At 32.3% G+C, this 27,203-nt stretch overlaps 1 protein-coding gene across 1 annotated transcript in view; it reads right to left on the bottom strand.

Moving 5' to 3' along the window:
- Positions 1-27,203, bottom strand: part of MIB1 (mindbomb E3 ubiquitin protein ligase 1) — a 117,756-nt gene that overhangs the window by 19,826 nt on the left and 70,727 nt on the right. Inside the window, exons 11-14 of the mRNA XM_016162983.2 lie at positions 26,226-26,423; positions 23,950-24,101; positions 4,866-4,998; positions 2,110-2,196 (exon numbers count right to left, since the gene is read on the bottom strand). Coding sequence (XP_016018469.1) covers positions 2,110-2,196; positions 4,866-4,998; positions 23,950-24,101; positions 26,226-26,423 — 570 coding nt within the window. The remainder of the gene's footprint in view (positions 1-2,109; positions 2,197-4,865; positions 4,999-23,949; positions 24,102-26,225; positions 26,424-27,203) is intronic.

Raw genomic sequence — 27,203 nt, 5'->3', positions numbered from 1 at the left:
GCCTGAAGCGGCTGTCACTAAAGCTAATAGTTGTATGTATTTGATTGCTACTATTCTATGCACCCCTGTGGCTCCTTACAAATAGTGATGACTTCCAGTTAACCAAATATATTGAATCAAAGAAGACAGAAAGAAATGAGGACCAATATGTTGTTTAATTCACCCATTTTCAGATCAAGATAACTGGGAAATTTAGGACATTTCTTTTCTCCATTTAATTTTAGATACGTGAGGTGGGATATTTTAAGTATTTTCAACAGGACCAAATAATAGAGTTCAAAAATTTCTATTATTTAAACAAACAAGCAGAAGTTATTTTTTATTCCATTCTCTTTGGTCAATTTTCTCCAACATATGGTCATAAGGAAAGTCTAAATGCCATAGATAAGTGAAGAATTTTTAGCAAGGAATTTTAACAATAAATAAGAAATGTTTGCTAAACTATAATCTTTTCCATAAAATGCATAACTGATATATTTCAATAGATATTTTAAGCAGTAAATATACCTTTATTTAAAACTTTTCTTATGGTACTTTAACAATTTTCCTAATCTTTTTTAAAAATGCTATCAGAATTTCAGAAAAATGCCACACACAGGAACCAGTCTCAAGCATATGATCTTACTTACCTGTCTTAGCAAACAACATATTTTCATTTGTTTGTTTTTATTTTGTTCCCAAAGGTTATATAGAATGTTACTCTAAGGCAATGTTTCCCAAATTTGAATGTGCATCAGAATTTCCTGGGGGCTTGTTAAATCATGGATTGTTAGTTCCCACCCCCAGCGGTTCTGATTTGGTTGGCCTGACGTGGAACCCAAGAATTCACTTTTTGATTAAGGTCCCAAGTGATGCTGATGCTGGTGATTCAGCCTCCAACTTTAAGAATCATTGCTCTACCAAAAATTTTTAAACAGATCATCTTTCAAAAATTTTGTCCAGAGTCACCAGATTAGTAAAATAAAAAAATATATTTGTATTTTGGAATCTGTGCAGCAAACGTCTAGCCAAAGCTTTTAATTATAGTGCAGTCCCAATTCTATAAATAAATAAGAAATGTACTTTTAAAAAACTGATTTATAAAAAATGAGTGTTGGCGAGGATGTGGAGAAAAGGGAACCCTCATACATTGTTGGTGGGATTGTAAACTGGTACAGCCACTATGGGAAAAAGTATAGAGGTTTCTCAAAAAATTAAAAATGGATATACCTTTTGACCCAGCAACTGCACTTCTGGGTATTTACCCAAAGAAAACCAAAACAATAATTTGTAAAGATCTATGCACCCCAATATTCATGGCAGCATAATTTACAATAGCCAAGACACGGAAGCAACCTAAATGCGCATCAACAGACAACTGGATAAAGAAATTATGGTTCATATATACAATGGAATATTACTCAGCCACTAAAAAAATGAAATCCTACCATTTGTAAGGTCATGGATGGACCCAGAGGTTATTATGCTGAGTAAAATAAGTCAAACAGAGAAAGATAGATACCATATGATTTTACTTATATGCAGACTCTAAGAAACAAAAAGAACAAACTAATCAAAAACAGACTCACAAATATAGTGGACAATTTGGTTACAGACAGATGCGAGGGGGCCTGGGGGAACTGGAGAATGGGGTGAAGGGTTAAAGAAGTACAAATTAGTAGTTGATAGATGGTCACGGGAATGTAGGGCATGGCATAGGGAATGCAGTTAGCAATACTATGTTGGTGGAGGGCCAGGGGAGAGAGGAAGCAATTGGGATTATTTTATGAACTATATAGATGTCTAACCAATGTACTGTATCCTTGAAACTAATTAAAATAAATAAATAAATTTATTTTAAAAACTAATTTGTATGTTACTTGGAAATTCTAATTTAATATTCTAGGAATTCACAAATCTGGCAACGAAATTATAATGAGACTTTGAATATCTGAGTTTTAAGACATTCCCTATTATAAATTAAACTGATATGAAATATTAGCCTAAAATCATCTAATTATGCCTTTTAAGAAATCTAACAATGCATTATCTGAATTTCTAAAACATCCTAGAAATCTTTCTGGTTAAATTACAAATGTAAACTAAGATTCATGTTAGTAAACACTTTACCCTCACAATCTGGGTGTGCTGTCGTTCAACAGCAAGATGTAGGGCCGTTTGCTGGTTCACATTCTGAATATCCAGGTTTGCATTACCCTGAAGAAGAACAAAGTTTACATAGTTAAAATCTGACAAATGTGAAAAACACTATAACTGTTTTAATTCTTTGTGAGGAGTAAACACTAGATATGATTGACCACTTTCCTCTTCTCTAGCTGCTGGGACACTGTTTTCACACGGTAACAGTTGTAGGTAATAAAGGAAGAATAGGGGCGGCAAACTTTCTAAAGTAGAACAGCAAGTTTAAAATTAACTTTATTATGGTGACTTCATCTAAGAATAGTTAAAGGACAGAATACACTGCAGAGTCAAAGAACTCCATTTCTATCTCCATTATAGAGCAATGAAGACAATCAGCTCATCTTAACTGTAAATATTTCCTGAAAAGTTATATTAATGAGTCTTCGTACTGGATTTAGATTTACTTCAATGACTACTTGCTGCATAATTGGACTCTTCCTCCTTCAGTAAAAAGGAACTGTGCTTGAAGGTGAGAAGATAGTGCTTAATTAGTATATAAAAATACTTATTAAAAGAAAGCAGAAAATCCCAGTAGGGTCCTGGGATAGCTAAAGAACTACATGAGTACAGGTGAAGCTAAGGAAAGGCAATGAGAAGCAAGAGCACTGAACTTGGCATCAGGGGACCTAGGTTCAAGTGCTGTCACATGAGTTTTGGGAACTTAACCATTTCATGCCTATTTTCTCAGCTCTGAAATGGTAATAATAGCATAACTTCTTTCACAGGGTCAATGTGGATATAAAAAGTAACATGTAAAACTACCTAGTACAATGACTGGCATAATAAAAACAACAATGAAATTAAGAAAAAGGCTACAAATTCAAAAGATAAATTTTACCTTTCTGTTTATGTCTTAGAACCATTCATGCCCTCTGATAACAACTCATAACCAAACTATGCCCTTGCTTGGAGCATCAGGACAAGCTGAAACTCCAGTGATGCTACAACATAATTCTAGAAGATAGGAGTTTCTGGTTTGTTCTTATTTGTTTCTTTGAGTGAGATCATGAGGTACCTAATCTCAGCTTGTTTTCTTATCATGTCTATTCTCATATAAATGCAGAAAGTGAGGGACTTCCTTTTTAAGTTTCCCAAACTTTTCCATCATGTAGATTTTCCACAGTATTCACTGTAATGGATGTACCATAATTTGTTTATCCAGGCACTAGTTGATGAACATTGGTTTGCTTCTAGTTTAGGGCTATTGTGAATAAAGCTGTAGTATGAATATTTGCAGGGAAACGTGTACTCAGTTATCTTCGGTACCTAAAACTGGGATTGCTGGGTTTTATAGTGAATACATGTTTATATGAAAATGCCAAACTGTTTTCCAAAATGGCTGGTTAGAAAAATACTAGCAATGTTGGTGTATTCAAACTGTGCCACATCCTAATCAACACTTGGTTTTTTTGGTCTTTAAAATTTTAGTCATCATAGTTGGTAATTAGTAATATCTCACTGTGATTGTAATTTCTGTTTCCCTCACGACCAATGGTAATTTAAGCAATGTCACAGGATATATGGTCAACATACTAACAATATACAAATAGAAACTGAGATTATACATACAATTTATAATAGCATCAAAAAATTACTTAAAGATGAATGTAATATGTACAAGAGCAATCAAACTCTCAAAAGACTTTTTAATAGAAACTAATACTCTATTTGTAATATACATATGAACAATCAAAAGATCTAGAATATTAAAGCAATTCTAAGAAAGAATAACAAAACTGGAGGAGGATTTACTCTGATTTGAAGACTTACTATAAAGCAACAATAACCAAGACAGTATGGTATTGGCTTAAGGTCTATCTACTGGATTTTAAATGCAAAAGATTTTATCACAAATAATTCTCTACTAAGAAAATTAATTTTAATAAGAAAAGCTTAAAATGGCACAGTAAAGATAATTTAACTTTTGAACTATTTCTTTAAACTTCTGTAATTTATGGAATGTCTACCTTATGCTCTGGGACTTAATTTCACATAATGTATTAACTATTCAATTTTTCTGCTGTTTCATTCATCTTCTTAACTCTACTGTAAATTTCTTAAGTCAGGGATTACAGATAATTTTTTGGCAACTTTGGTGTTTCTATATGGCATACACTTGAAGAATTTAAAATTTTTTCTGAATATACTAAAACACCATAAAACTGCAATTAATAGGATCCTGAAAAATTCAAAGTCATAAAAAGTAAAGTCATCTTATTTCTGAGATGAATGAAATGACTAAGGTGAGCTTGTGCTGCTATCCAGCCACAGATTTCAGGGGTCTAGCAGTAGTCCTGAACTGAATCCCCAGATCCTGGTTGCAGATTGGTGTTACATGATGGCAGCTGGCCACACCAACTTAAGGTGGTTCTTAGTCCTATGGCAGCTATTCTGGGAGATCTTTTAGATGATGCTCATTTCTTTGGACCAATCCAAAGACTGCAGAAGGAATACTGGGAACTGAGGGACACAAACACATATACAAACATGCACATACACATAAGCACAAAAGCTTCTCTTCATTTAAGAACCAATGTTAGGCAGAAGACTGAATATGCACTGTATCTGAATTCACATCATCATAGGATTTTACTGTAACAAACTAATATGTAGTTGATTAAATAATAAAAAAATGGATGGCAATGGTCCAAAATTGTTAAAAATTATTGAACTGCTTTTCTTACCTGATGTACCAACAGTTCAGCTACTTCGACATGATTATTAAGGGCAGCCAGATGCAAGGCAGTATAACCATCATCTTTCTTCTCATCCACAATCCATGGTCTTGGTAATTTAGATAGTAAAACACGCATTGCACTGAAAGCAAAATTTATGTTATTTTGACATTTACATAATTTGATATTTAATAATATTTTCTTTGGAAAAATATATTAAAAAACACTTGAAATTAAATAAAAATATTCCTCTTTAAAGAAAATTACATTTAGAGATGAACAAATCTCCAATGTACAGCTTTTTGATATTGTAAGAGGCAAACAAACTATCACTTAACTGGAGAATAGAATCAAAATAGAATGGGAGTGCTACAAACGGGAAACATTATGAGGGGGGAAAAAACTAAAGGGTTAAGAAACATACCCTAAGAAGGACATAATTTTGGCTCTGTGGAATCTCTTAAGAGTCAATTTGAATACTATATATTAATGAAAGAGTTGATAAGGAACAAGCAGATAACATCACCAAAGCAAAACAATAGTGATAATTAAGACAAGTTTTATGTAGCTGGCAGATTATCAGGAACTCTGCAGAGTTAAAAATGTGATATATATCATTTAGGAGTGCTAAATCCAGTTGATATCAAAGCATACAAAAAGGGCATTATAACCTAATATTTAAAATTTAAGAGTCAGTAACAAAGTATTTCCAAAACAAAGTTATCCAAAAGTGCACCAGAGAGTAAACCATAAAAGAGCAGGAGAACTCATTATCAAGAAATCACAGTTTCTTAAAGAAAAAGCTAGCCCACCCCAAAACTTTTCTTGCCATACATCAGTAATTTCTCTTAACAGAAATGTTTTATGTGGAAAATTGATATAATTTGGAAAAAAATCTTAACACATTTATCCACTAATTGTCTTTGGTTTGTTTTTGTTTTTGTTTTAGGCTGCAACCTAAGATAACTGCTCCTGTAAGGACTGCTGGACTGGGCACAAACGGCACTCATTGATTTTTCATAAACACACACACACACATTGAATGCTTTAGATCTATATATACACATATATACATGACATTGAATCTTCCCCCACACCTAAAAAAAAAAGTAAACACGGAAAACAAAAGCTTTTAAAATTGTTCCAATAGAGTATACAAGAGAAAGAAATAATAGATACATATTGAAATAGTTTTCCTAAGGTGATATACATGAGATAAGAATTTGAAATAGAGAAATGTTATGTAAATAAATAGTCTGAAGATATAGAATAAGAATGTGTGTAAACGAAACTCTCTAAAATAATGAGAGTAAGGCCTAACAAGGCCCAGAACATGTTTCCTTAACAGCAGAGACGTATGAATCCCACACAGGAAGTCCAAGAAGTCTGAGAACAGGCTTTGGATAATCCAAGAACCTCTAAAACTGCACCCAAATTTTGAAGTTTATAGCTTTTATCAGAATTTTAAACAGGTTTATATGACCCAAAGTATATTGAGAATCACAGCTTAAAGACACCCTTCGGTGGTTGTTACTGAAGTTACAGTCACTGTTTAGGAGTGACAGACTTTTTTGGAAATCTATGGAAAGCTATGGGCTCTCCCTCAAAGAAATGCAGGTAAAAATCTTAACCTACAATTTTGAGAGCGTCTATACACCCCTAAATCACATTCATGGACCTCATACAAAGCTAAGGTTTCTTGCTTTAGTTCATTTTCAGTAATTATAAAGATTCTAATCCTCCTCATTCAGTGGATTAAAACCAAATACCAGATATTATGTAAACTTTGACTCACATTCTTAATGGGGAAAAGTACTGGCACAACATTATCATGACGTGAATGCCATACGTTATCTACTACCCTACACATTTGAGCATGTGAGAAACTGATGTATGGCAAGAATTTATAGGAGTTTTACGATTCTTGGAGAGTTTTGAAGATGCAGGTATTAAATCTTATGAAAAAAGTTTTATTAAAAATAAAATGTAATCATTAAAAATAATGTGGTTTCTGGAAGGTAGGGAGGGAGGGGGGAGGAAGGAGGTAGGTAGATGGAGTAAAAGGGGTCAAATATGTGGTGACATTAAAGAATTTTAAATAAATTAAATAATGTAAATACATATTATCACTTTAAAGAAAAATTGTGATATAACTATGTTGAGAGAAATGATGCTAACAGAGGATGTTCACAGTTTTAAACCTTCATCTTCCATGCCATGAAATCAGTTGATAATGTCTACAATTGATAAACTAAGAAACTGCAGGGTAAACTGTAAGTTATTTGGTGGGGGATCGGGGGAAGAGAGATGAAGAGGAATAAAGCAGAAGACAGTTCTATTTCATTATAAACTTTGTAGTAGTATTTGACATATATATATATACACACACACACACACACACACACACATTTTAGTTTGCTCAAAAGAATTTTTAAGTTAAAATACTAAGATAATATTTAAGCTTACTATAATAAAATCCTTTTCATTTGCAATTTTACTCCTTATATCCAAGATACATAAATATTACAATAAGTTTTAAATTATAAAGTGACTCATGCTAATTTCATCAAGTTTTTTTTTTTAAGTCACCTTATTGAATAGAGATATTCCTGAGAAGTTGGTTCTTATGGAACTATGTTTCCCACCATCTCCCATTCCAGTTTCAGAAATATAATCGCATATTAAACTGCTAAAAGATCAAAGGAAGGAAAGAGATAGAAGAGTGATTCTCCCTGTGAGCATAAGCTGTCTACTGAGATGGAGCTATTACTTACTTGCTCTTCTGGTCCTGCATTTCCTAAGTGAACAAGTTAGGGAAAGCCAAGTTCCCTGGACAGAGCCAATGGCGCAGAAAGTTCCTAAGGCATTTAAACATACATACATATATATATATATATTTGTATTCTTGAAAGCCTATTGCCTCTCTGCTCTTTCATTACTTCATGTCTTTTTACCTTTTCCTCTTGTACAAAATGTACAACCTAACTGTCAGAACAAAGAAAAAGTAGTAATTTCAGGATACTGTTGACAACAGCAATCCTAGTCCCTTCTAGCTCATATTCTACAAAGTAAATTAAATCCTAATAATAAAATGCAAAATTCATATTTTTAGGGAGAAAGTTTCCATTTTAGAATATATTCAATTTAAAAATGTTGTAAATTACACTATAGAATAATCATATGAAAATATTTTTGTTCCTCTCATAATCCTAAGATTAAGAAATAAAAAAAATTAAAAACTGAAATTTGTCATTAGTTAATGCAATGCCTCATTTAAACCTGATAAAACAAATTATAATACTAGCAAGGTATTTTAAAGAGAAATGGTAATTCCTGATTTCCCACAGAAACAATGTTATACTGGTAAATGAGGTAATATATCAGACAGTAATTAATTAAATAAAACATACAGATAACAACTAGAGAAAAAGAGATATGTAGAAGGCAAGATCCAGAAGTCCAACTGGGATAAAAATTACAAATTTTTAAAAGAAAATAAAGAATCACTAGGACAGAATTACAATAAAAAAAAGATAAAAATTATGTCTTTTTCTAGAAAATGATTCGTTAAAAAAAGAGTGAAAAAATGGTTTATATGAAGCTTTGAGAATGTGAAAAAGAATTTGTCAGTGTATCGCCAGCATTATCCACAGAGAAAGTCCCAACAAGCAACTCAGTAGAAAGCATTAAATCAGTAGAATCAGTTTTCAGTACATCATCATATGGAACTTAACACAGGTTGATGACCACTGTCCATTAAGCTCATCCAACCATCTTACTCATCAATCAATTTCTAATTTTAATTTAGCTTTTCATAGCTGATGTGAGTACTATAATCTACTTTTCAATAATATTTGTTTCTGTAAATAGTAACTGACATTCCAACTTATATATCAATGTCTATAAGTTAATTAATAATAATAATCTTAAGCCTAATTACTTCTGGACCTATGAAGCTGAAGTCCATACCTTAGCACTGTGAAGCCCCAACTACACATTCTTACTCATAACATCTCTATCTCATATCTCTAACTACAACAAATGGTCATGATTCATATCTAATACCAAAACTTGCATATAAACCTCTATAAAATAGTATAAGGTTGCTGTAAGAATTAAACAAGATGATGTTTTGTTCAGACTCTAAAACTCTTCAACATAATAGTGTTATGACAACTCGAAGATTACAGACCTTTACTTACATCATATAAATTCTCCTTTCATCCTTTCTTCTTCACAATGTTTCTCCTGTATTTCTGATCTGGTAACCCGCATTGCCATTTGATTATCCACCCAAAGTCAGAAACCTATGAATTATTCTAGAACTTTTCCTCCCTTCTTACTCCCACCTTCAATTTATCCTATTGATTTTCTGTTTTAAAGCTAAAATTATTCTTTCCCATGGACCCTAGTATTCTTTAGATAGACTTTCACTACTTTTCCTCTAAACAGTTATAAAAGCCCCCTTCCAAAATCTATTGTCTATACCACCTCCACAAAAATCTGGCCATTTCACAATTTTCACAAATTCAAAATTATCAGCATTCTAAAAAAGACTTCCTTTTAAATAACTAAATTTTTAAATGATAAGATCAGTCAATACAAAAATTCTAAAATATACTTTCTTACCTTAATATACTTTTAAAAGAATGTGACTAAACTTACAATTTTTCTTGATAACTAAATTATTGCAAAATCAACACCTGATTAACTGGTATAAATTGTGCAGAAACATTGCAGATAATCTCAAATCAAAATTACTCCAAAAGTCAACTGTCAACTAGCCAGGAGTAGGCACATTAATTTTTGTAGTTGTTGCTTTTAACTGAACTTTTTATTTTAGAACCACTTTAGTGACAGGAAATTATGAAAACAGTATTAAAAAGAGTTACCCCTACTGTTACATTTTACATTAGTATGATACATTTGTTATATTAATGAACCAACATTAACTATGATTAACTAAAGTCCATACTTCATTCCGATTTCCTCTCCTTTGTTTTTATTTACTATTCTTTTTCTGCTCCAGAATACCTCATTACATTTAGTTGCCCTGTCTCCTTAGACTCCCTTTGACTGTTTTTGATGACTTTGACAATGTTGAGGAGTACTACTTTGACAATGTTGAGGAGTACTACTCTGGTATTTTGTAGAATGTCTCTTGGATGGAATCTTTGATGTTTTTCTCACGATTACACTGAGGTTTTAAGTTTTGGGGAGAAAGGTCACAAAAGGAAAGTGTTATTTCATCACATCACATCAAAGGCAATCACTATCAACATTACTTATGGCTGTCAATGTTCACCTTGATCAGATGGCTGAGGTAGTATTTGCCAGATTTCTTCACTGTAAAGTTACTCCTTTTCCCCCTTTCTATGCTACAGAATACTACGATATACATATACTCTTTGGAAGGAAGTCACTATGCGTAGCCTATACTTAAGGAATAGAAAGGTGTGCTCAATTTCATTGAGGGTGGAGTATCTACATAAATTATTTGTAATTCTTCTACACTAGTGATTTGAGATATATTAATTTTAATCCTCTCACTTTAATTGGAAATCCTTTAATATTCATTCCTGACCTTCCCCCTACCGGCCCTCGCAAAAATCAAACAAACAATACAAGGCTTCAACAAAAGAGCCAATCTTTGGGCCCAGCCTGCAAGGTGAGCGAAAGAAAGGCTAAACAGAACAGTCCCTGGTCCCCAACACTCTCACATTAAAAGCAGCTTTGAGTAGCTTATCTCCTTCATTCCATGATGTAGACAACTGTAAGAACTCCGCAATGTAACAGTGAAGATCTAGTTGCAGGCTATTCCTCAAAGCACTTTAATTAAGAGGAGACTGGTGTTATGCTATAAGCACAAAGGCCCACAGAGATGCTGGGGTAAGAGTGGTACTGGTTCAAACAACTGTCTTAAGCCGATACACTCTCACCTATGCAGCACAACATATAAGATAGTGAAATAGTTTCCCTAATGCTCAAACACTCTTCTTTATTTCTCAATGTGGTTGTTTTCCAAGAGGTTAAGGACATGGATGGTTTAAAGATAAGATCTTACTACCAGTTAAGCAGGCATTTGTGAATAGTGCCAAAGAAGCATTAAGTTCCAGAACAACTAATAGTGGAGCCTAGTATAATCCCTGGCACATGGTAATACTCAAATGCTCGCTGAATGGTGAACAAATAAATTCTGAGAAGTAGAGGAGACAAGCAGCTGTCTGCTCTGGTATGTAATGGTCAAAGAGCACTGGGTCCATTTTCAGGGCTTGCCATCCTCTGCAATCTCTTCAAATGGGCAACATTTTCCCAAACAAACCATAGTAGCTAAACTGTAGAGACATTACATATTAGTATTACGTAATGTAAAAAGACATTAGAATAGTACTTACTATAGCACTTATTAGGTGTTCAATAAACGCTTGCTAAAAGTTAACGAACAATCCCTCAGATCATAGTTAAAGTATGTCAGTCCAGAATCCCTTAAGGAGCTTATTGAGAAAGTTAATCAATTCTAAGTAGTTCTTTCAGGCATGTTAAAAGTAGAGTTGCATATAACAGTCTGAACACATTTTTTGTTTAATACACACCCCTATCTGAATAGATGCTGACAGTAAGTCTAGGAGGGTATATACCAAAGTCCATGGTAATCACTTTAATAAATGAATGTGAATGGTTTCCATTCTCTTTCATTTATCTGTAGAATGAATCTACAGTGAATAGGCATTACTTAAATGTTTATTAATTCTGTTTTTGGTATGCTTTTTTCCCCCCAACAAACCCTTTATTGACATAAACTATTATTTTAGCTTAAATTTATTAACTGGGAATATGGTAATGTGGAATTTAGTTCAAAATGAGAGAGATGTGCAATAACAATACAGGCTGCAGAAGAACTGTATAGATGAGTACTCGATCATCCTTAAAGACAACTAAAATTATCTCTTAAATGACCAGTCAGTCCTTATTTCTTATTCTGTGTTGTAAGCAGGGAACCCATTTTACTTATCTTCATTCCCTTTGTATACCCTGTATAAGGAGCTCAAAGTTTTGTTGCATGGAACAAATAAACAACCAACCAAATGAATAATCATCTTTCTGAATATACTGAGGCAAGGATATTAGCAACATATCATAGTTTTGGTGTGGTCTCCAGTCCAAAAGAGTGGTAATTCCCTGATTTCATTATTACAAACCAGAGCAGTAGTATGGCAGAGTGGCGAAGAGCTCAGAGTCTGCAGTCAAACTATCTGGGTTTAATTCTGGCACTAGCAAACTAAATGGCTAGTGACTTGAGTAGGTTACCTAACTTTTATGCCTCAGTTTCCTCACAAATCCTCTCTCAAAAGGTTATGAAAATTTTTAAAAACTTAGAAGAGTGCCTGGCACTTAATACAGTATATAAGTGCTTAGGAAATAAAAGGAAAAAAATTTTTCATTGCTACAAAATAGTGAACAAATACAGAGTAATTTATAAAACTGAAAATTAACCTATCTTATACTGAGATCTTCTCCCAATATTTGTAAAATTATTTCACTATCTTCTCATAATATGTGTAAAATTATTTCACTATCTAGGAAAGCTGGCTTTTTAAAATTGCCGAATAGCTACAGAAACATTCTTTATATCACCGTTGTAAAATGACCATCCAAAAGAATTAAACTGCTATGGTATTAAATGCTAAAGACAAAAACAATGTCAAGGGAAAACTTCTCCAATAAAAGAATGAACTTAGAAAACTGACAACAGCTTTTCTGAATTCTTAACTGAATTGATATTTAAGAGAATATATTTGAATGAAGAACAAAATATAGTTGGTTTCTCTTGGACACTTTTAGGTCTTTAAGATCTTAAATATATCTCCACTGGTCTGTGGGATTTGATGTTATAATATTTTTTCTCCTTGGTTAAAAAATAAATTTCAATGTTAAAATTTATTGTGAATGTGCTATTACAATTTAGAGCAAAAGTGTTTTTCATTTGAGGCATACACTATGTACCAAAGTTATAGATAGGTTAATGACTATTTTAGTCTGTAATAATAAAGTGTGAAATGATCATGCCAAATGCCAATTCAAAAACCACTTCATGTCCGAAAATAAAATAGAATTTAATAATAAAGTGCATTTTAATAGTTATATATGTATATATAGTTTCAATATAAAAGTACACAATTACTCAAAAGCATTCCATACTGTTTTTCACATAAGCATTACAAAAAAATTAACTAAAATTGACATTGGCATTGAAGTTTTAAGTACCATTTCCAAGATTTCATTTACACACAACTCTCCTCTTCCTTAATGATCTTGTGCCGCCTTCAATATACAGGTTCTACTTATCATTTCTACATATTTTCCATTCCAATATTATCCATTAAATTTAAAAAGCATGTATAGTAACAACTAGCTCTAAAGATTACACTACAAAATCCCTTCAGGACTTTAGCTATATAAAATATCATACCCTTAATATTTTTAATCAACAAAAAATCAGGTCATGAAATATAATTTGGCAGCAGAGATATTCTACTTATTCCTATCACTCTAAAGACTGTCTTGCTACTAGCCAGGGTAATATTTTTCCTCTCCTTTTTTTTCTGCAGTGCTTCTAAGTATAGTGACAGCCGCATCAGGCTTTCCTAGTCTCAGCGCAAGCTCAGTGAAAATCTGGGAAATGTAAGTGGAAACATGAGAGACCGCTTTATTTGGCAGTGCTTTAAAAAGGGGGGGGGGAGGGGGTAGGACAAATGGCAAAGCAGTGTTTGGACCGCAGGATGAACAATCAATAGGCAGAAAGCAAGATAGAGGCTTCCTCAGCTTTTAGATCGACAATCGACAGCTGAGAGACTATTTTTTGCTATGGTTGACTAAATATGGTCAGGGAAGAGAGAGGCACAAGAGAGCCTGTTTGCCTGGGAGTGCATGTTTCAAATGCTTAGCTGCCTATAAAGCTGTAACAGTTTAGCCTGTGGCCACTGAGGGAAGGATTTAAGTTAACCTCTGTAGTGACCATGTGGAAGTCCTGACCTTGCTTGCAGACTTGACCTCTGGATATGACAAGGTAGCTTCAATACAGATCAACCATTTAATCCTGGAAACTAAAAACCAAAAAAATCTCACAGCAAGAAAGATGCAGAATATTTCCTGAGAAGTCAGAAGACCCCAATGTATTCTGGTGGGCAAAGGAAAAGTGTGAATGTTTACAGTTACTTGGGGGAGAGTGAGATATGTTTTGGTTTTTTGGCTTTTTGTCTCTTTTAGATTATAAAATTAACTTGCTCTGCAACTTTTTCCCCTCTCCTGAAGCATTTCATCTGAGAAATAAGCGAGGTTCATTTTCTGGGACATTGTAGCAATCTTCCTTGGTTGCTTAACTTTCTGTACAGCTGATTCAAGGTACTCATATCTGTGCAACACTGGTAATATGACATTCCATATGAAATGGCCAATTTTACTGTAATTTTTTTTTAAGGGTAAGGGAATGGAGAAGAAAAAGATGGCTGATTTATTTTTGTCTGTTCATTTGTTTTTCAAATTTATCTTAAAAGGTGAGGTTCTGTGTTCACTGATACTTCCCCCTTACTTCATCAGCTTATGAAAAGAAGTGCTGAATCAGCGGATAGAGTGAAGGAACAATCAAGATGAGATGGCTGCTGCTGATGTGACTCTCTAGGTCATTATCTCTCTTCCTACTGCAAATGCTGCATGACTCTAAGCTTACAGGTAACAGAATACCATGAGGCCTGTACTTTTAAGGATGCTTATGACTTTCTGCATGCTTACCTACTATTGACTTGATATGTTTTTATTGTTAAATTAATTTCTAGCCGGGCATAGCCTAATTTCACAGTTCAAGTAGAGAGCTTATATAGTGTAAAAAGGAATGTTCAAGTATCATGACAGATGACTCTTGATCTCAAAAAAGGACAAAACCATTACTGTCATTTACATTATTAAAGATTTAGTCTTTATTGTTTCAGATTAAATGATGATTTTGCATCCCTAGTAAATCACACTGTGATCCCAAAGTATGCTTTCTTTTAAAAACTATTAACTATTTCAAGGTTTAGTCAACCAGAAACTTGGCAGGACACAAAATACTTTTTAATACTTACTATTAGTTGGCCACAAAAATAAATCAGAATATGCATGGTGAAATCCTAATGCTGCACTGCTGAAACTGCTGTAGTACTGGGCCATCTCCTGCTACAACCTGATTTGCTCTCTATGAGCTGCACTAGCTTTTTTAATCTAGAGGCTGTAGATATTCTATTTTCCCTGTCTTTTCTTTCTCCTTTCCCAAATCTAAAAATTTCTTACTGTTTCTTTTAAATTAACCATTTACTACCAGAAAAATTAAGGAAAACTGACAAACTATAATTTCTTTTCATGCTAAATGATCAAGCTAAAACCCAATATAAAAGCTAAACACTTTTCAGTTCTTTTAAGTAAGACTTTGGAAAAGTTAACTATTCTGATAGTTATACTTTATATTAAAAAACTTAAAGAATCAAAAGAATTAAACTCACCAAAGTTAAATATTTATACATCTAGTGGAATTCATATTTAACCCAAAGAAAAGCACCAAAATTTAAAATTCAGGTAAGTAGCTAATGAAGACAAAGGAATGATAAAGATTTCAAGTGATCATGAGTTCTTATCTGTGACCTTAAAAAATATTCATCATCTTTAAAAATTCAGTTTACTCCCACTTTAAAAAGATCTGATTTTTCTCCTTACCGTTTCAACTTCAAAGTTAATATCAGAAGTACTAATTGGTTAAGTTTTCATAAGCTATCTCATCGGTTAAAAGAATCTGTACCAAATTAACTACTATCTACTTGTAGGATCTAGAAGCAAACTACAAAATAAGAAGAAATTCACATTGAAGACTATGAAGAAACATTAGGTTGATCTCACCAATTTCTGAAATAGTCTGTACAATTCCACTAATTCTATGAATCTGTTGAAAAAAAAAAAAAGAATCAAACCAGAGCAAAGTTCAAGAGATAACTGGTCAGTGTTTAGAAGTATATGTCCACCAACAATGGTACTAATGCAATGCTTCAAGTAAATTTTTTATGAAGTTTAGTTTTTGATAGTCTCTGCAAATGATCTACTATTGCTCTACATTAGTAAGCTAAACCTTTTACTAACAAATGAAAAATAAAGCATTTCATGTTTTTACAGTTAACAACTTAGTAATACCTACTCAGAGTACATACTTCTTTATGTACCCATATGAACATACAATGCTATGGAATGTAAAGAAGTATGTATTTTTGGTAGGCAATAAGTCGCCAAGAGGGAACTAAACTGCAGCTAAAGAAGCCCTTGCTTCTTTATGTGTGAATGACCTTCATGTGGTACATTAACCTAGAATCAAAGAGATGACCTTTGGAAATAGCATCATGAAAATGTACCTACTACTTAAAGATAGAAACTAAATGTCACTAAGATTTATATTTTGTGAAGGAAAAAAGCTCTACTGAAGTAGTTTTAAAATTATCATGAAACTCCTTTTAAATCTTCTACATTTAAAGCATGCCACATTTTACATTTTTAAATTAAGTACTCACATGATTAAAATGTAAATACCAAAAAAAACAGTATTACTAGCTCAAAAAATAGAGATACGAGTGACCTATTTTGTCTCCACAATCTGATCTTAATTTAAATATAACACATTAGTAAGACTGACCGATTTGTTAAGAAAAACAAGATACAACAAAAGGTGCTTATATTTGAATTTTAACAGCTATTCATATTATTTTGATAAATTTATAATTTATTATATTATATAATTATATATAATTTATAATATATATAATTTATAATATTAGAGGAATTCCTGAAGCAAGTTTTATTGTTTTAGGTTTTCTTTTTTGACAGTTATAGACATAATTATATTTTTAAAAGACTCCTTCTTAAGTAAAATCCTATTCTAAAGAAGAAAAAAGTGGTTCTTGTCCATATCAAGTTTATCAGATCCTTCTGCCAAGTTAGAATAAATTAAAACATAAGACTTATATGAGAAAAAATGAGAAAATTCTGAGCGACAACTGTAAATCAACAGGGTATGTTGGTAACGGACTGTCAAATTTTTTAAAAACTTAATTATCAATATTATCCTTTAATTTGCTTTATTCAAAGAAGGCACATGAAATGAAAACACTATATTCAAGAAGACACTATATTCAAGAACAACCATGTTTTAATGGTACTACGCAATTACAACTCAGTTTTTATAAATATGATGGACCCACTATTTGCAGTCTATTAGACATGTCAATATACTTTTTGCATTTTAGAAAAATTTTATTTCATATAATGAAATTATAAATAATTAAGCTCTTAATAACAATTTACAAGCATACCTACTTTAGCTACTGTGACAGACTTAAAAAAAAGAAATGCTAATATTCTAATCCTTTCTTACTAAAAGTATTATTTCAGTTGGAATATTTAGATGCGTAAGAAGCATAATAATATTTTAAATTTTTTGTGTCACAAGTTAAATAGAAATGGCTGTAAGGTTAACTATACTTAATTTTCTCTGTTCAGTAAGACAACTAGATAGTTAATTGTCAAAGGTGATTTTCATTTTATCAGACTATAAAAAATGAGACAATGACGCTATTAGATATGGTAGCATATAACTTATTGTATATTTATTGGAAATTATAAAAAGCTCATGCTTTTAAAATTCTGTACTTTCAAAGAAAAAAAACAGTTCAAAGCCTAACACTTAGTCCTTTCTCATCATCCACAAACAAAATGGCACTGTTTTATATTCCATTTAAGTTTAACTGTACATGCCCCTAAATACAAAAACTGAAAATATATACCTCAAAAGTATATCCTCTATAAAACCAATAAAAGGGTATCACTATACCTATTTTTTATAATGAACAACTATATTCATTATTCTATAGGCATAAAAGTTATTAATAATTAATATAAAGCACCCAGTGACCAAGAATCTCATGTTTCTAATACTAAGAATATATAATAGCATCTGTTATTCATTTAAAAAGTAAAATGATTCTAGTGCTTACAAGTTAAACTTAACATAACTAAGAGTATTTTCAATCACTCTAAAATGTCACATCCATCACTTAGGTCAGCTGTTCATTTTTAACTGAGTACATATTAAACTCTGGGCATCTGCTGACACTGTTGTAACTCAAACATTTCAACTGTCTCTCTGACAGGGATAACAGATGCTGACATTATCAAATGCTGTACTTTTTTTTTCCATGGCCTCTCCTTGCCCCGATATGGCCAGTATATGAAACTGAACTGCCATCCAAAAGCACACTTGAGCAACTGGATCTGCTAAACAGCTCCCATATAACTAGTAAAAATAGAAGCCAGTTTTACTGCTATCTTCAGCACTTAAGTCCAGGCAAGTTAACACCTGTTTCACTTCCACTAAAATAAATAATGGAAAAAATTATAGTTACAGTAATTTCACCAGTAGCATGATATTTACTAACCAGTAGATGCAGAATACACTTAATATGGGAATTACCTGAATATTGCCTGAATTAGTACTGACCTTCTCTTGGTTTAGTTCATAATAGTAACTATTTCTTTACTCTTCATATTTCACTGAGAGCATTTATACCTTTCTAGGCAAACTATTATTTCTCAAACTCTTATTTTAAGCAAGGATGTTCCAGAAGAAATCCCTTTCCAATATTGAAATGTGACACTGAAATCACAGTATAACAAAAATTTGCTGTACTGAGTTTGAACAGCAGATTTTAATATTCGAATTCATGGATTGCAGCTAACCACAAGTCAGTGTGTTATTAAGCTAATAATGAGAAGTAACTAGGCAATTTGTACAGAGAATTCAGTCACGGAAACAGATCCTTCAAAGGGTTAAATTACAACCTATGATTAGTAAAACTGCATATGCAAAAACAAAGAAAAATAAGCTGGTATCCATGGTAATTTCTTTCAACACAAGTCCAAGTAATACACTGAATACACAAGCGATCTATTTATAAACCAAAGGACAGAGGTACTCTCTTAGTCTTAAGCATAAGACTTTGGGGAAAAAAGAGCGACCGTAGAAAGGTGTGCACTCTTCTTTCACCTGCTAGCTTGCTTAACTTGGTTTACTGCCTAAAGATAAATAGAAAACATTACTCTGAAATGCATTAAGGTCTATTTGTTCCTTTAAATGTTGTTAGTTTTGAAACGGGTTATTATCTACACTTAAAAATTAAGTAAAGATGTTAAAAACTAAGATGTACACTGATAATTCCTTAACGTATTAACAATGTTAAAGGGTAAAGACTTCTGCATTTTTAGTGTATGAAATAGTAGGATAGTGTCTTCAAAATAAAATTTTTACATTCAGTGACTGAAGTACTCATATGAATCTCTATCATTCTGTAGAAGGCCCATAAAAAACTTTAGAAATATAAAAGCATTTTAACTGTTTTGAACCCCTAACTAGCAGCATTGCAATGCTTTGCTAGAGCTGGTAAAATGGAACCAAATCGCCTCTTCAATGGATTTGGTCCCCTTCAACCAGCTGTAGCTATGCATTGATTACTACAAGACAGCCAACGTTTTCATTTATAACAGCCTGAGTTTTCATTTATAAATATTAGTCACATGCCAACTAATTTCAACTTATTTAAATTATTCAGATTGTGCTTTAAACTGAATAATTTGTTACTGTTAATTCCTCTTGTTTAAAGCTATAATGGTTAATGATGTTTATAACAAGCTTTATGAAAAATGTGTGGATGACTTATAGATTTCAAATAAAATAATTTTACTTATTTATGGTCTCTTGGTATTTAATTTCTTATCCTTTATAAAAGAAATGGTAATGAAATACAGACTACGCTGTATTTAAAAAAAAAAAAAAAAAAAAAAACCTTCCTTCAAAGAATAAAATATCTGGGAAGGTCACCTAAAACCTAAAACCCACCTGAAACCATAACAGGAATGCCACAACTGTGGTTCACAGGGACATATTTTAATTTAAAGAAAAATATAACACTATATAAAATAACACTCTAGAAATGCTGGGTCACTATCTTCCATAAAATTAGCATTTAATTTTATTGCCATAAGGTGAAAAATGACTTGATGTTGCAGAATATCTTGTGGAGAGACTTAAACAGTAAGTAATTCTTTCAACCCTGAACCAAAACCTTTTAATCCTCAAATAGAAAGAAAACACTAAGCATTACTACCTTTTACTCATACAGCTGTTTCACCTCTCCATACTTGTTTCCTCAGTTGTAAAATAAAGAACTCTTATAATAACATTCTATGACTCTCCTCACTATCTTTTTGTCCTACACACACACGCGCGCGCTTCTCTCTCAATGGAAAGAAAATGAAGAGAAAAATGACAAGTGACCCAACATCCTTCTAACTTTCTGACTGACTACAATAAAACTACAGATAACGTAATGTTCTCTAATAAATAGAGACAAACATTTCATCAATTAATGAAGGGTTATTGGTGGCAAGTGGTAGTTTAAAAACCTAGATAGTCATACAGTCCTCAATTCCTGATCACTCCTCTATTTCAGAGTGAAAATCATCCCCTAAAAGAATGTGGGCAAAGGAAGGTATACATAAATAAACCTTATCAAGTTATACGCCTTCTTGTTGATATTAATTACACCTATCAGTCACATTAAATATATTTATGTATTACAAGGAACATCGTGTTTGAGAGTAGATGCATGGACATGCAAGAGAAAATGGACATACTGTAAGTATACTATCATTTAAGTTTCTCAGCTACTTTTTATATATAGCAATCAGCGTGGTCAGAGATTATAAGAAAAAAAAAAAAAAAAACATTAAACACCAAGACATGCTCCAGATTATCAAATCTTCCTATATTCAACAAAGTCTCACTTACCAGATCATATTTCAGAATTTTAAAAAGTTAAATAAAGACATAACATTCTACAGGAGAAAATATGTGTTGCTCACATATTCAGGAAGATTCAGTATGTGTCTTTGTGGAAATAAACAGATAAGTAAATAAAAAATGCACTATCCTGAAAATATATCATGTCATGTGGTTCGCACATATTTTACTGTTATTTTTCACATTCAATTTATATCTTAAAAATTTTATTAAAAACACTACGTAAAGTCACTTAATAATAATAATATTGTTATCAGTAACTATCAATTGTTTTTTTGCCAGCTCTGCAGAGAATACTGCTAATTTATTTTCATGTCTGTGAGGGGAGCTCTAAAAACTTAAAGGCAGCTAGAAATGGGACATCCTCACAGAAAGTACCTAAGTGATGTGCTGATTAATGCCACTAATCCAAAAAATTTAATTTTCCCTTTTAACAACAGAAATAATTTCTGCTCTTCATTTAAATCTGAAATTTTACCCATATACTTAACCAAATATCAAAATAAACAGCATTTTCTTTAGTTAAGATTTTTTTAAATAATAAAAACTACTATAACATATTGTAACTGCATTCTAAAATTCTCCAAACTTTACAAAGCATGACCAAAGTACTCAGTGTCTCATAGAGAAAAAACAGTCTCTTCCACAATTCTGGAAGAAATAAAATCTCTTTTTACCCATTCTAAACTGAAGTAATTGCTCTGTTTGAACTCCTAACAGTTTCTCTACAGAATTTATTTAGTAAATGACCATATATACACTTGTGATATCTAACACTATCTTGACTGTCAAAGAAAGAATAACATTTATTGAGTCCCTACTACAGTCAAGGCATTGTGGGGGACATAAAGATGAATATGAGTGTCCACAATTTTAATAGAAAGAAACATAAAAATGCACATACTAAGGTACCACACAAAGTAGATTATTAGTACAAAATAAGAACACAGACCAGGAAGTACAGCACAAACAGGAAATAATTTTAATGATAAGATATAGGAATTCTAGAAGAAGGATGGTTAAGATAAAGAACAGTGATAAGGGCACCCTGACAAAAGAAAATGCTTAAGTGCAGAAATAAAGCAGATAGCCTATTTTAGGAGAGGAGAGTAGTGTAATGTAACTAAAGGGTGAGGTGGGCAGAGGGCTTTTAGTTAGTGAGAGATAAACTTAGAAGGCTCAGGACACACCAGAAGTGGGTCTGAATGTCAATTCAAAGTGTATAGATTTTATTCTATGTACATGTTGGTAGGAAGCAATCAAAGATTTGGGAATGGGGGACGAGAGCCATTAGATCGATGTTTTCAGAAGGGATAATTTGGTAATTATATGAAAATTAAATCAGGGATAAGATTAAAATCAGGGAGAACAATAAAAAGATACTGTAATAGTCTAGGTAAAAGTGGTGAATAAATTAGGTCAACAAAATGGAAACAGAAGGAAAGGAATGGATCAGAAAGAACTGTAAACAAAATTTTAGAACTGGAAGTTCAGAATTAATGAGTAGTTAAAGACAACCCTAAGCAAAGAGGCACCAAGGGCATTGATGTATTAATACATTCTTGGTTAAATGATTCACTGTCCAGGTGTTTCAGTCTTGCCTTAAATGTAGACCATAATACAGAAAAGTAATATAAAGTGGTCAAGAGTTACAATTCTACAGTCAGACGACCTTGCTCAAGTTCCAACTGCTCCACTAATAAGCTGTGTGATCTTGAATAAGTAAATTCATCTCTTTATAAGCCTCATATTCTTTATCTATAAAATGAGGATATTAACTCCTGCCTCAAAAGGCAGTTCAAAGAATTAAATAATGCAGGTAAACCACTTAGTAGAGCCAGAAATGTGATTAAGTGCTATCATCATCACCTTCTATTTGAAAGGCAGGAAACACATAATACTACTTTGTCTCCTTTACAATGCTAAAGTATGAAGTGTTCAAATATTTGTAATTTGTAAAAACAAATCAAAACAATCTAAAATACGGCCATTTATTTCACCCTACATTATACACTCATTGTTATAGGTACCAACAAGCATTACCAATAAAATCCTTTTGTTTTGTGTTCACCCTCTAGTGGTGATCCTAAGAAGCTAAAAAATAGCAAACAATTAGAAAGAAACATGATACAAAAATGTAATATGGAACCAAAGAATAAGAATTCATGGCGGCTACAGTTAATACTGTATTGTATATTTGAAAGTTGCTAAGAGAGTGAATCTTAAAAGTTCTCATCACAAGAAAAATAACTATGTGTAATTGTGTGGTGATGGATGTTAACTAGACTTATTGTGGTGACTATTTTGCAATGTATACATATACTGAATCACATTCTAATATATGTTATATGTCAATTATAAATCAATTTTATAATATATGTTATATGTCAATTATAAATCAATTTTTCAAAAAAATTCAGGGTAGATTAAATTATCAAAATAAACTTCAAAGAGAACACATTCCCCTCAGTCAAGATATGTAGGCTTGATTCAACTCTGAACAGAAGCCATCTGATGCTGAATTTTCTAAAATATTTCTCAAGTAAAGTTGTTCCAAAAAATTCATTCATGAAAAGTTCTAAGTTAAAGCAAGTCAAGTACTTTTCTTTTCTGTAGGACTGTGCAGATACTTTATGAATTCTGTGACTTCCCAAAAGTCTCAAACTTTAATCAGCAAACATAGTTTTTCAGAAGACCACCTGTAATTATAACGAAGGTTGCAGAACATCGATACTAGACATTTATATAAGTAATTATATCATTAATAAGGAATTAGGTAACATAATAGTTATTTAGCCACAAGTTTAAAAAATAATTACCAAGCGAACGGATAACTTGAGATTAGAGGACACCCTGAGAATAATCTTGAAGAAACATAATCTCAACATGGAATGCATTCTAATTAAAACTTTAGAAGATAAGCAGTATTCTTGATATTTTATATCCATATTTAATAATTTAAATAGCCATTTCATAATACCTGTATTAGTTTTACAAATAAAGTCATATGAAATTAATCATTTAATGAAGATTTAATTTCTACAGACTTTAAAATGATTTAAAATATTAAAATAAACCAAAATTACTTTCTTATCAGTATTAGAAAAAGAGAACCAGCAACAGAAAAAATTTTAAATTGCATATAAAATAATAAAAGGTGACATCTACCTCGGATTTCCTCTTAGTGCAGCATGGTGTAGAGCATTAAATCCATTATTATTTGTAATGGTAACATCTGCTCCAGCTTCCAGAAGAACTGCGAGGATATCATCACGTTTCTTACTTATTGCGTCATGAAGAGGAGTATCCCCTTCAGAATCCTTTTTTATTTAAGTTTAGAGAGATTTTCATTAGTTTTTTTTCAATTAATCACCACATGTGAATGATTATTTATACTTATAATGAACTACTAATCAAAGAAATAAAAACAGAAGCCATAACCAACAACCATCAATAAAACATACTACGTGTTAATTTTAATAAATGCAAGCAAGAAACAGCATTATAGTAAATAAACTTATACTCAATCTAGATGGCAAACACAATAAACATGCTGTAGCTTTCCAAAGAAAAGGAAAACTAAAATCAAAGAAATTAAATATGCTCAAATATAATTCAGTAAAGAACAAAGATAAATGAGGTAGTAAAGCAGCCAAAAAAATCCATTAGTTTAAAATGGCCTGCTATACCATATTCCTGTCATTAATTAATTGTACCCTGAAATTCCATACCAAATCTCCACCAGTATCAGGGCTCCATAGCAATGAATTAAAAGTCAGTGGTTCTCAACCTTCACTGCACTTTAAAACCTGCTGAGAATGTCTTAAAAATCCTGATACCCGGGCTGTTCTTCAAACCAACTAATTCAGAATCTCTGGGGGTGAAAGTTAGGCAACTATAGTTTTTTCAGAGCTCCCCAGCCGAATATATTGTGTATTCATGGTTGAGAAGCATTAAATGTTTTCAAAGGGCAGGAAAAAGACTGGTTAACTCAAAGTGAAAACAAATGTAAATTAAAATTTGGCAGTCTCGATCTACCTTTTTTTCAAGCTGATTACTTTCTTCATTAATAACAACTGATTTAACAATAAATTGGTACTCATTATCAGTCATCTGCATAAATGAGTAATTTATACATCATTCATTTCATAGTTTCATAAATACTATTCTCAGTAAAGCCATAAACTAACCTATGGCATTTACTATGGTTGCCAAATCCAGCCTGCCCACTGTTTTTGTAAATGGTTTTATTTATACAACCACACACTTTTATTCATGTATTATTCTATGGCTACTTTCACGCTACAATGGCAACATTAGATAGTTGTGAGAGAAATCATATGAAAGCCTAAAATATTATCTAGCCTTTTACAGAAAAAGTTTGCCAATTCCAAACATATATTCATCCACCCACAAAAGAAACTCCTAACACAAATTCAGTCCAACAATCTACCTTCTATCTTATCTGGTGGCACTAAAATTCATGATCTCCAACTTGAGATGGACTTTTAATCTGGTTGGAATAAGCTTCTACAGGCCCTGATGTGTCCTGCCCGTTGGTCCCCCACAGTAGCTACTCCAAACCTTTATCACTCTTCTCAATTACACTTTCTATACTTAACCACTGCCCACTCACTCTCAACAAATGATTTTGCCTCCCATTTCAGACAAAAAAAAAGTCAGCAGGTATAAATTCCCTCCTCTTCACAGATTAATACCTCTCAATGCCTCCCTTGTCCCCTAATCCTGCCATCCATTTAAAAGCTGTCAGTTCCAAACTGTAAGTTCTTAAATGGCTGTACCTCAGAAATATCAGCCTGTAATAACTATCTAGCTAGACAAAATCCAGAATTCTTTCAGTTCCTCTCAAACTCTCAATGCTTTTACTCCTATTCATTGCTTCTCTGAGACCAATCCAATTTAATTCATCTGGATGCTAAAACTTTGGACAGGAATAATCATTTCTTAGGTGACTCTTGCTTCAAAAATTAGGTCCTACTGCAAATAAACCCTAACACTAGATATTTTCCAAAACAGAAAATCTTCTAAGCCTAAACTAATGACTAGACCAAGACTTTTTAAATAAATTAATCTACAACTAAAATAATTTAGAAAGCTATAAAGTAATTATTATGAAATGGATCTTTTTACACTTCTTTAAGCTGCCAAAGCCCATTGTCATGCCCAATAAAGTTAAATCAAATCAATTCATATGAAGATATTTTGGCAAGGAAATCCCCATCCCCTCCCCTCAATATAAAACAGATCTAATGACACTTCCTTTAAAAGGCTTTTCTAAGAAGAGCTGCCAACGTTATTACATTCTATACTTTTAATATTTACTGTGACTGATCTTGTAACAAAGCAATGCTTACCACAGAATCTACTTCCCTTTAATAGGATCCTAGCAATATCTACAGAATATATTTCTATAAAGGTTTTACCTGGAGACTAGGATGACAGCCGAAGTCCAATAAAGTCTTCACAACTTGAAGATGACCTTTATTGACAGCAATATGAAGCGGTGTCTGTCGGCGTTTGTTGCGAGCATTCAAATCCGCGCTGCCTCGATGTAGTACTTCTATAACAGCACCTTCGTCCCCAAAAGCTGCATGGTGAACAGCTCTATCTCCATCTTTGTCCTAAATATCAACATTTAAGTCAAAATTAGTGAATATTTTAGAAAGAAAAACAGAACCTGAAGCTATAATAACTCATCATGAACCAGATTAATGTGAGAAAAATCATAGAATGGAGCCAAAAAGTAAGTAGAAATTCAAGTGAATGGTGATTAACTCCAAAGATAAATGATGAACCTGGATCAATATATTATGTCAGGCATACATAGGACCAATAGTGAATTCAGAGGCAGTTCAATTCATTTCTTCTCATTTATCAGCCATGATGGTAAGCCAACATTAGGAAAATGCTGATTTATATAACTAAATAAATTTTTTCCACTTAAAAAACTTTACAAAGACTTTCTATTGACATAAAAATTACACTAACACTAGTCGAGTGACTTAAAAAAAGACAACAGGATGCCAAACAGTGTGATTTCAAATAGCTTTAAAGGGGAGAAATATACCAACATGTTAACACTGGTTATTTCTAACTGGTGAACATATACTTCTGTATATTCAAGAGGAGAAAAAAATTAAGCACCACCTTAAAATATAAAAATGAAACACAAACCAGCCTAATTCCATATATCCAAAACACAGTAGGTATGTCTTAACTTCTGTAATAGGCATATTTCTATGGAAATGAGAGGTAGAGAAAGACCCAATTTATTAAATTGTTTTCAAATGTTAAGAAACAACTTTTTAAAGGGGGGATAAAATCCCTGTCCCGCACCATGCAGATAATATATAGATACATATAATCCATACCAAAAGAAGTCTCATTACCTCACAAGATGC

This window comes from Rousettus aegyptiacus, unplaced genomic scaffold (genome assembly GCF_014176215.1).
Source record: "Rousettus aegyptiacus isolate mRouAeg1 unplaced genomic scaffold, mRouAeg1.p scaffold_m13_p_12, whole genome shotgun sequence".
NCBI lineage: Eukaryota > Metazoa > Chordata > Mammalia > Chiroptera > Pteropodidae > Rousettus > Rousettus aegyptiacus.
This window is presented reverse-complemented; position numbering and strand designations above follow the sequence as displayed.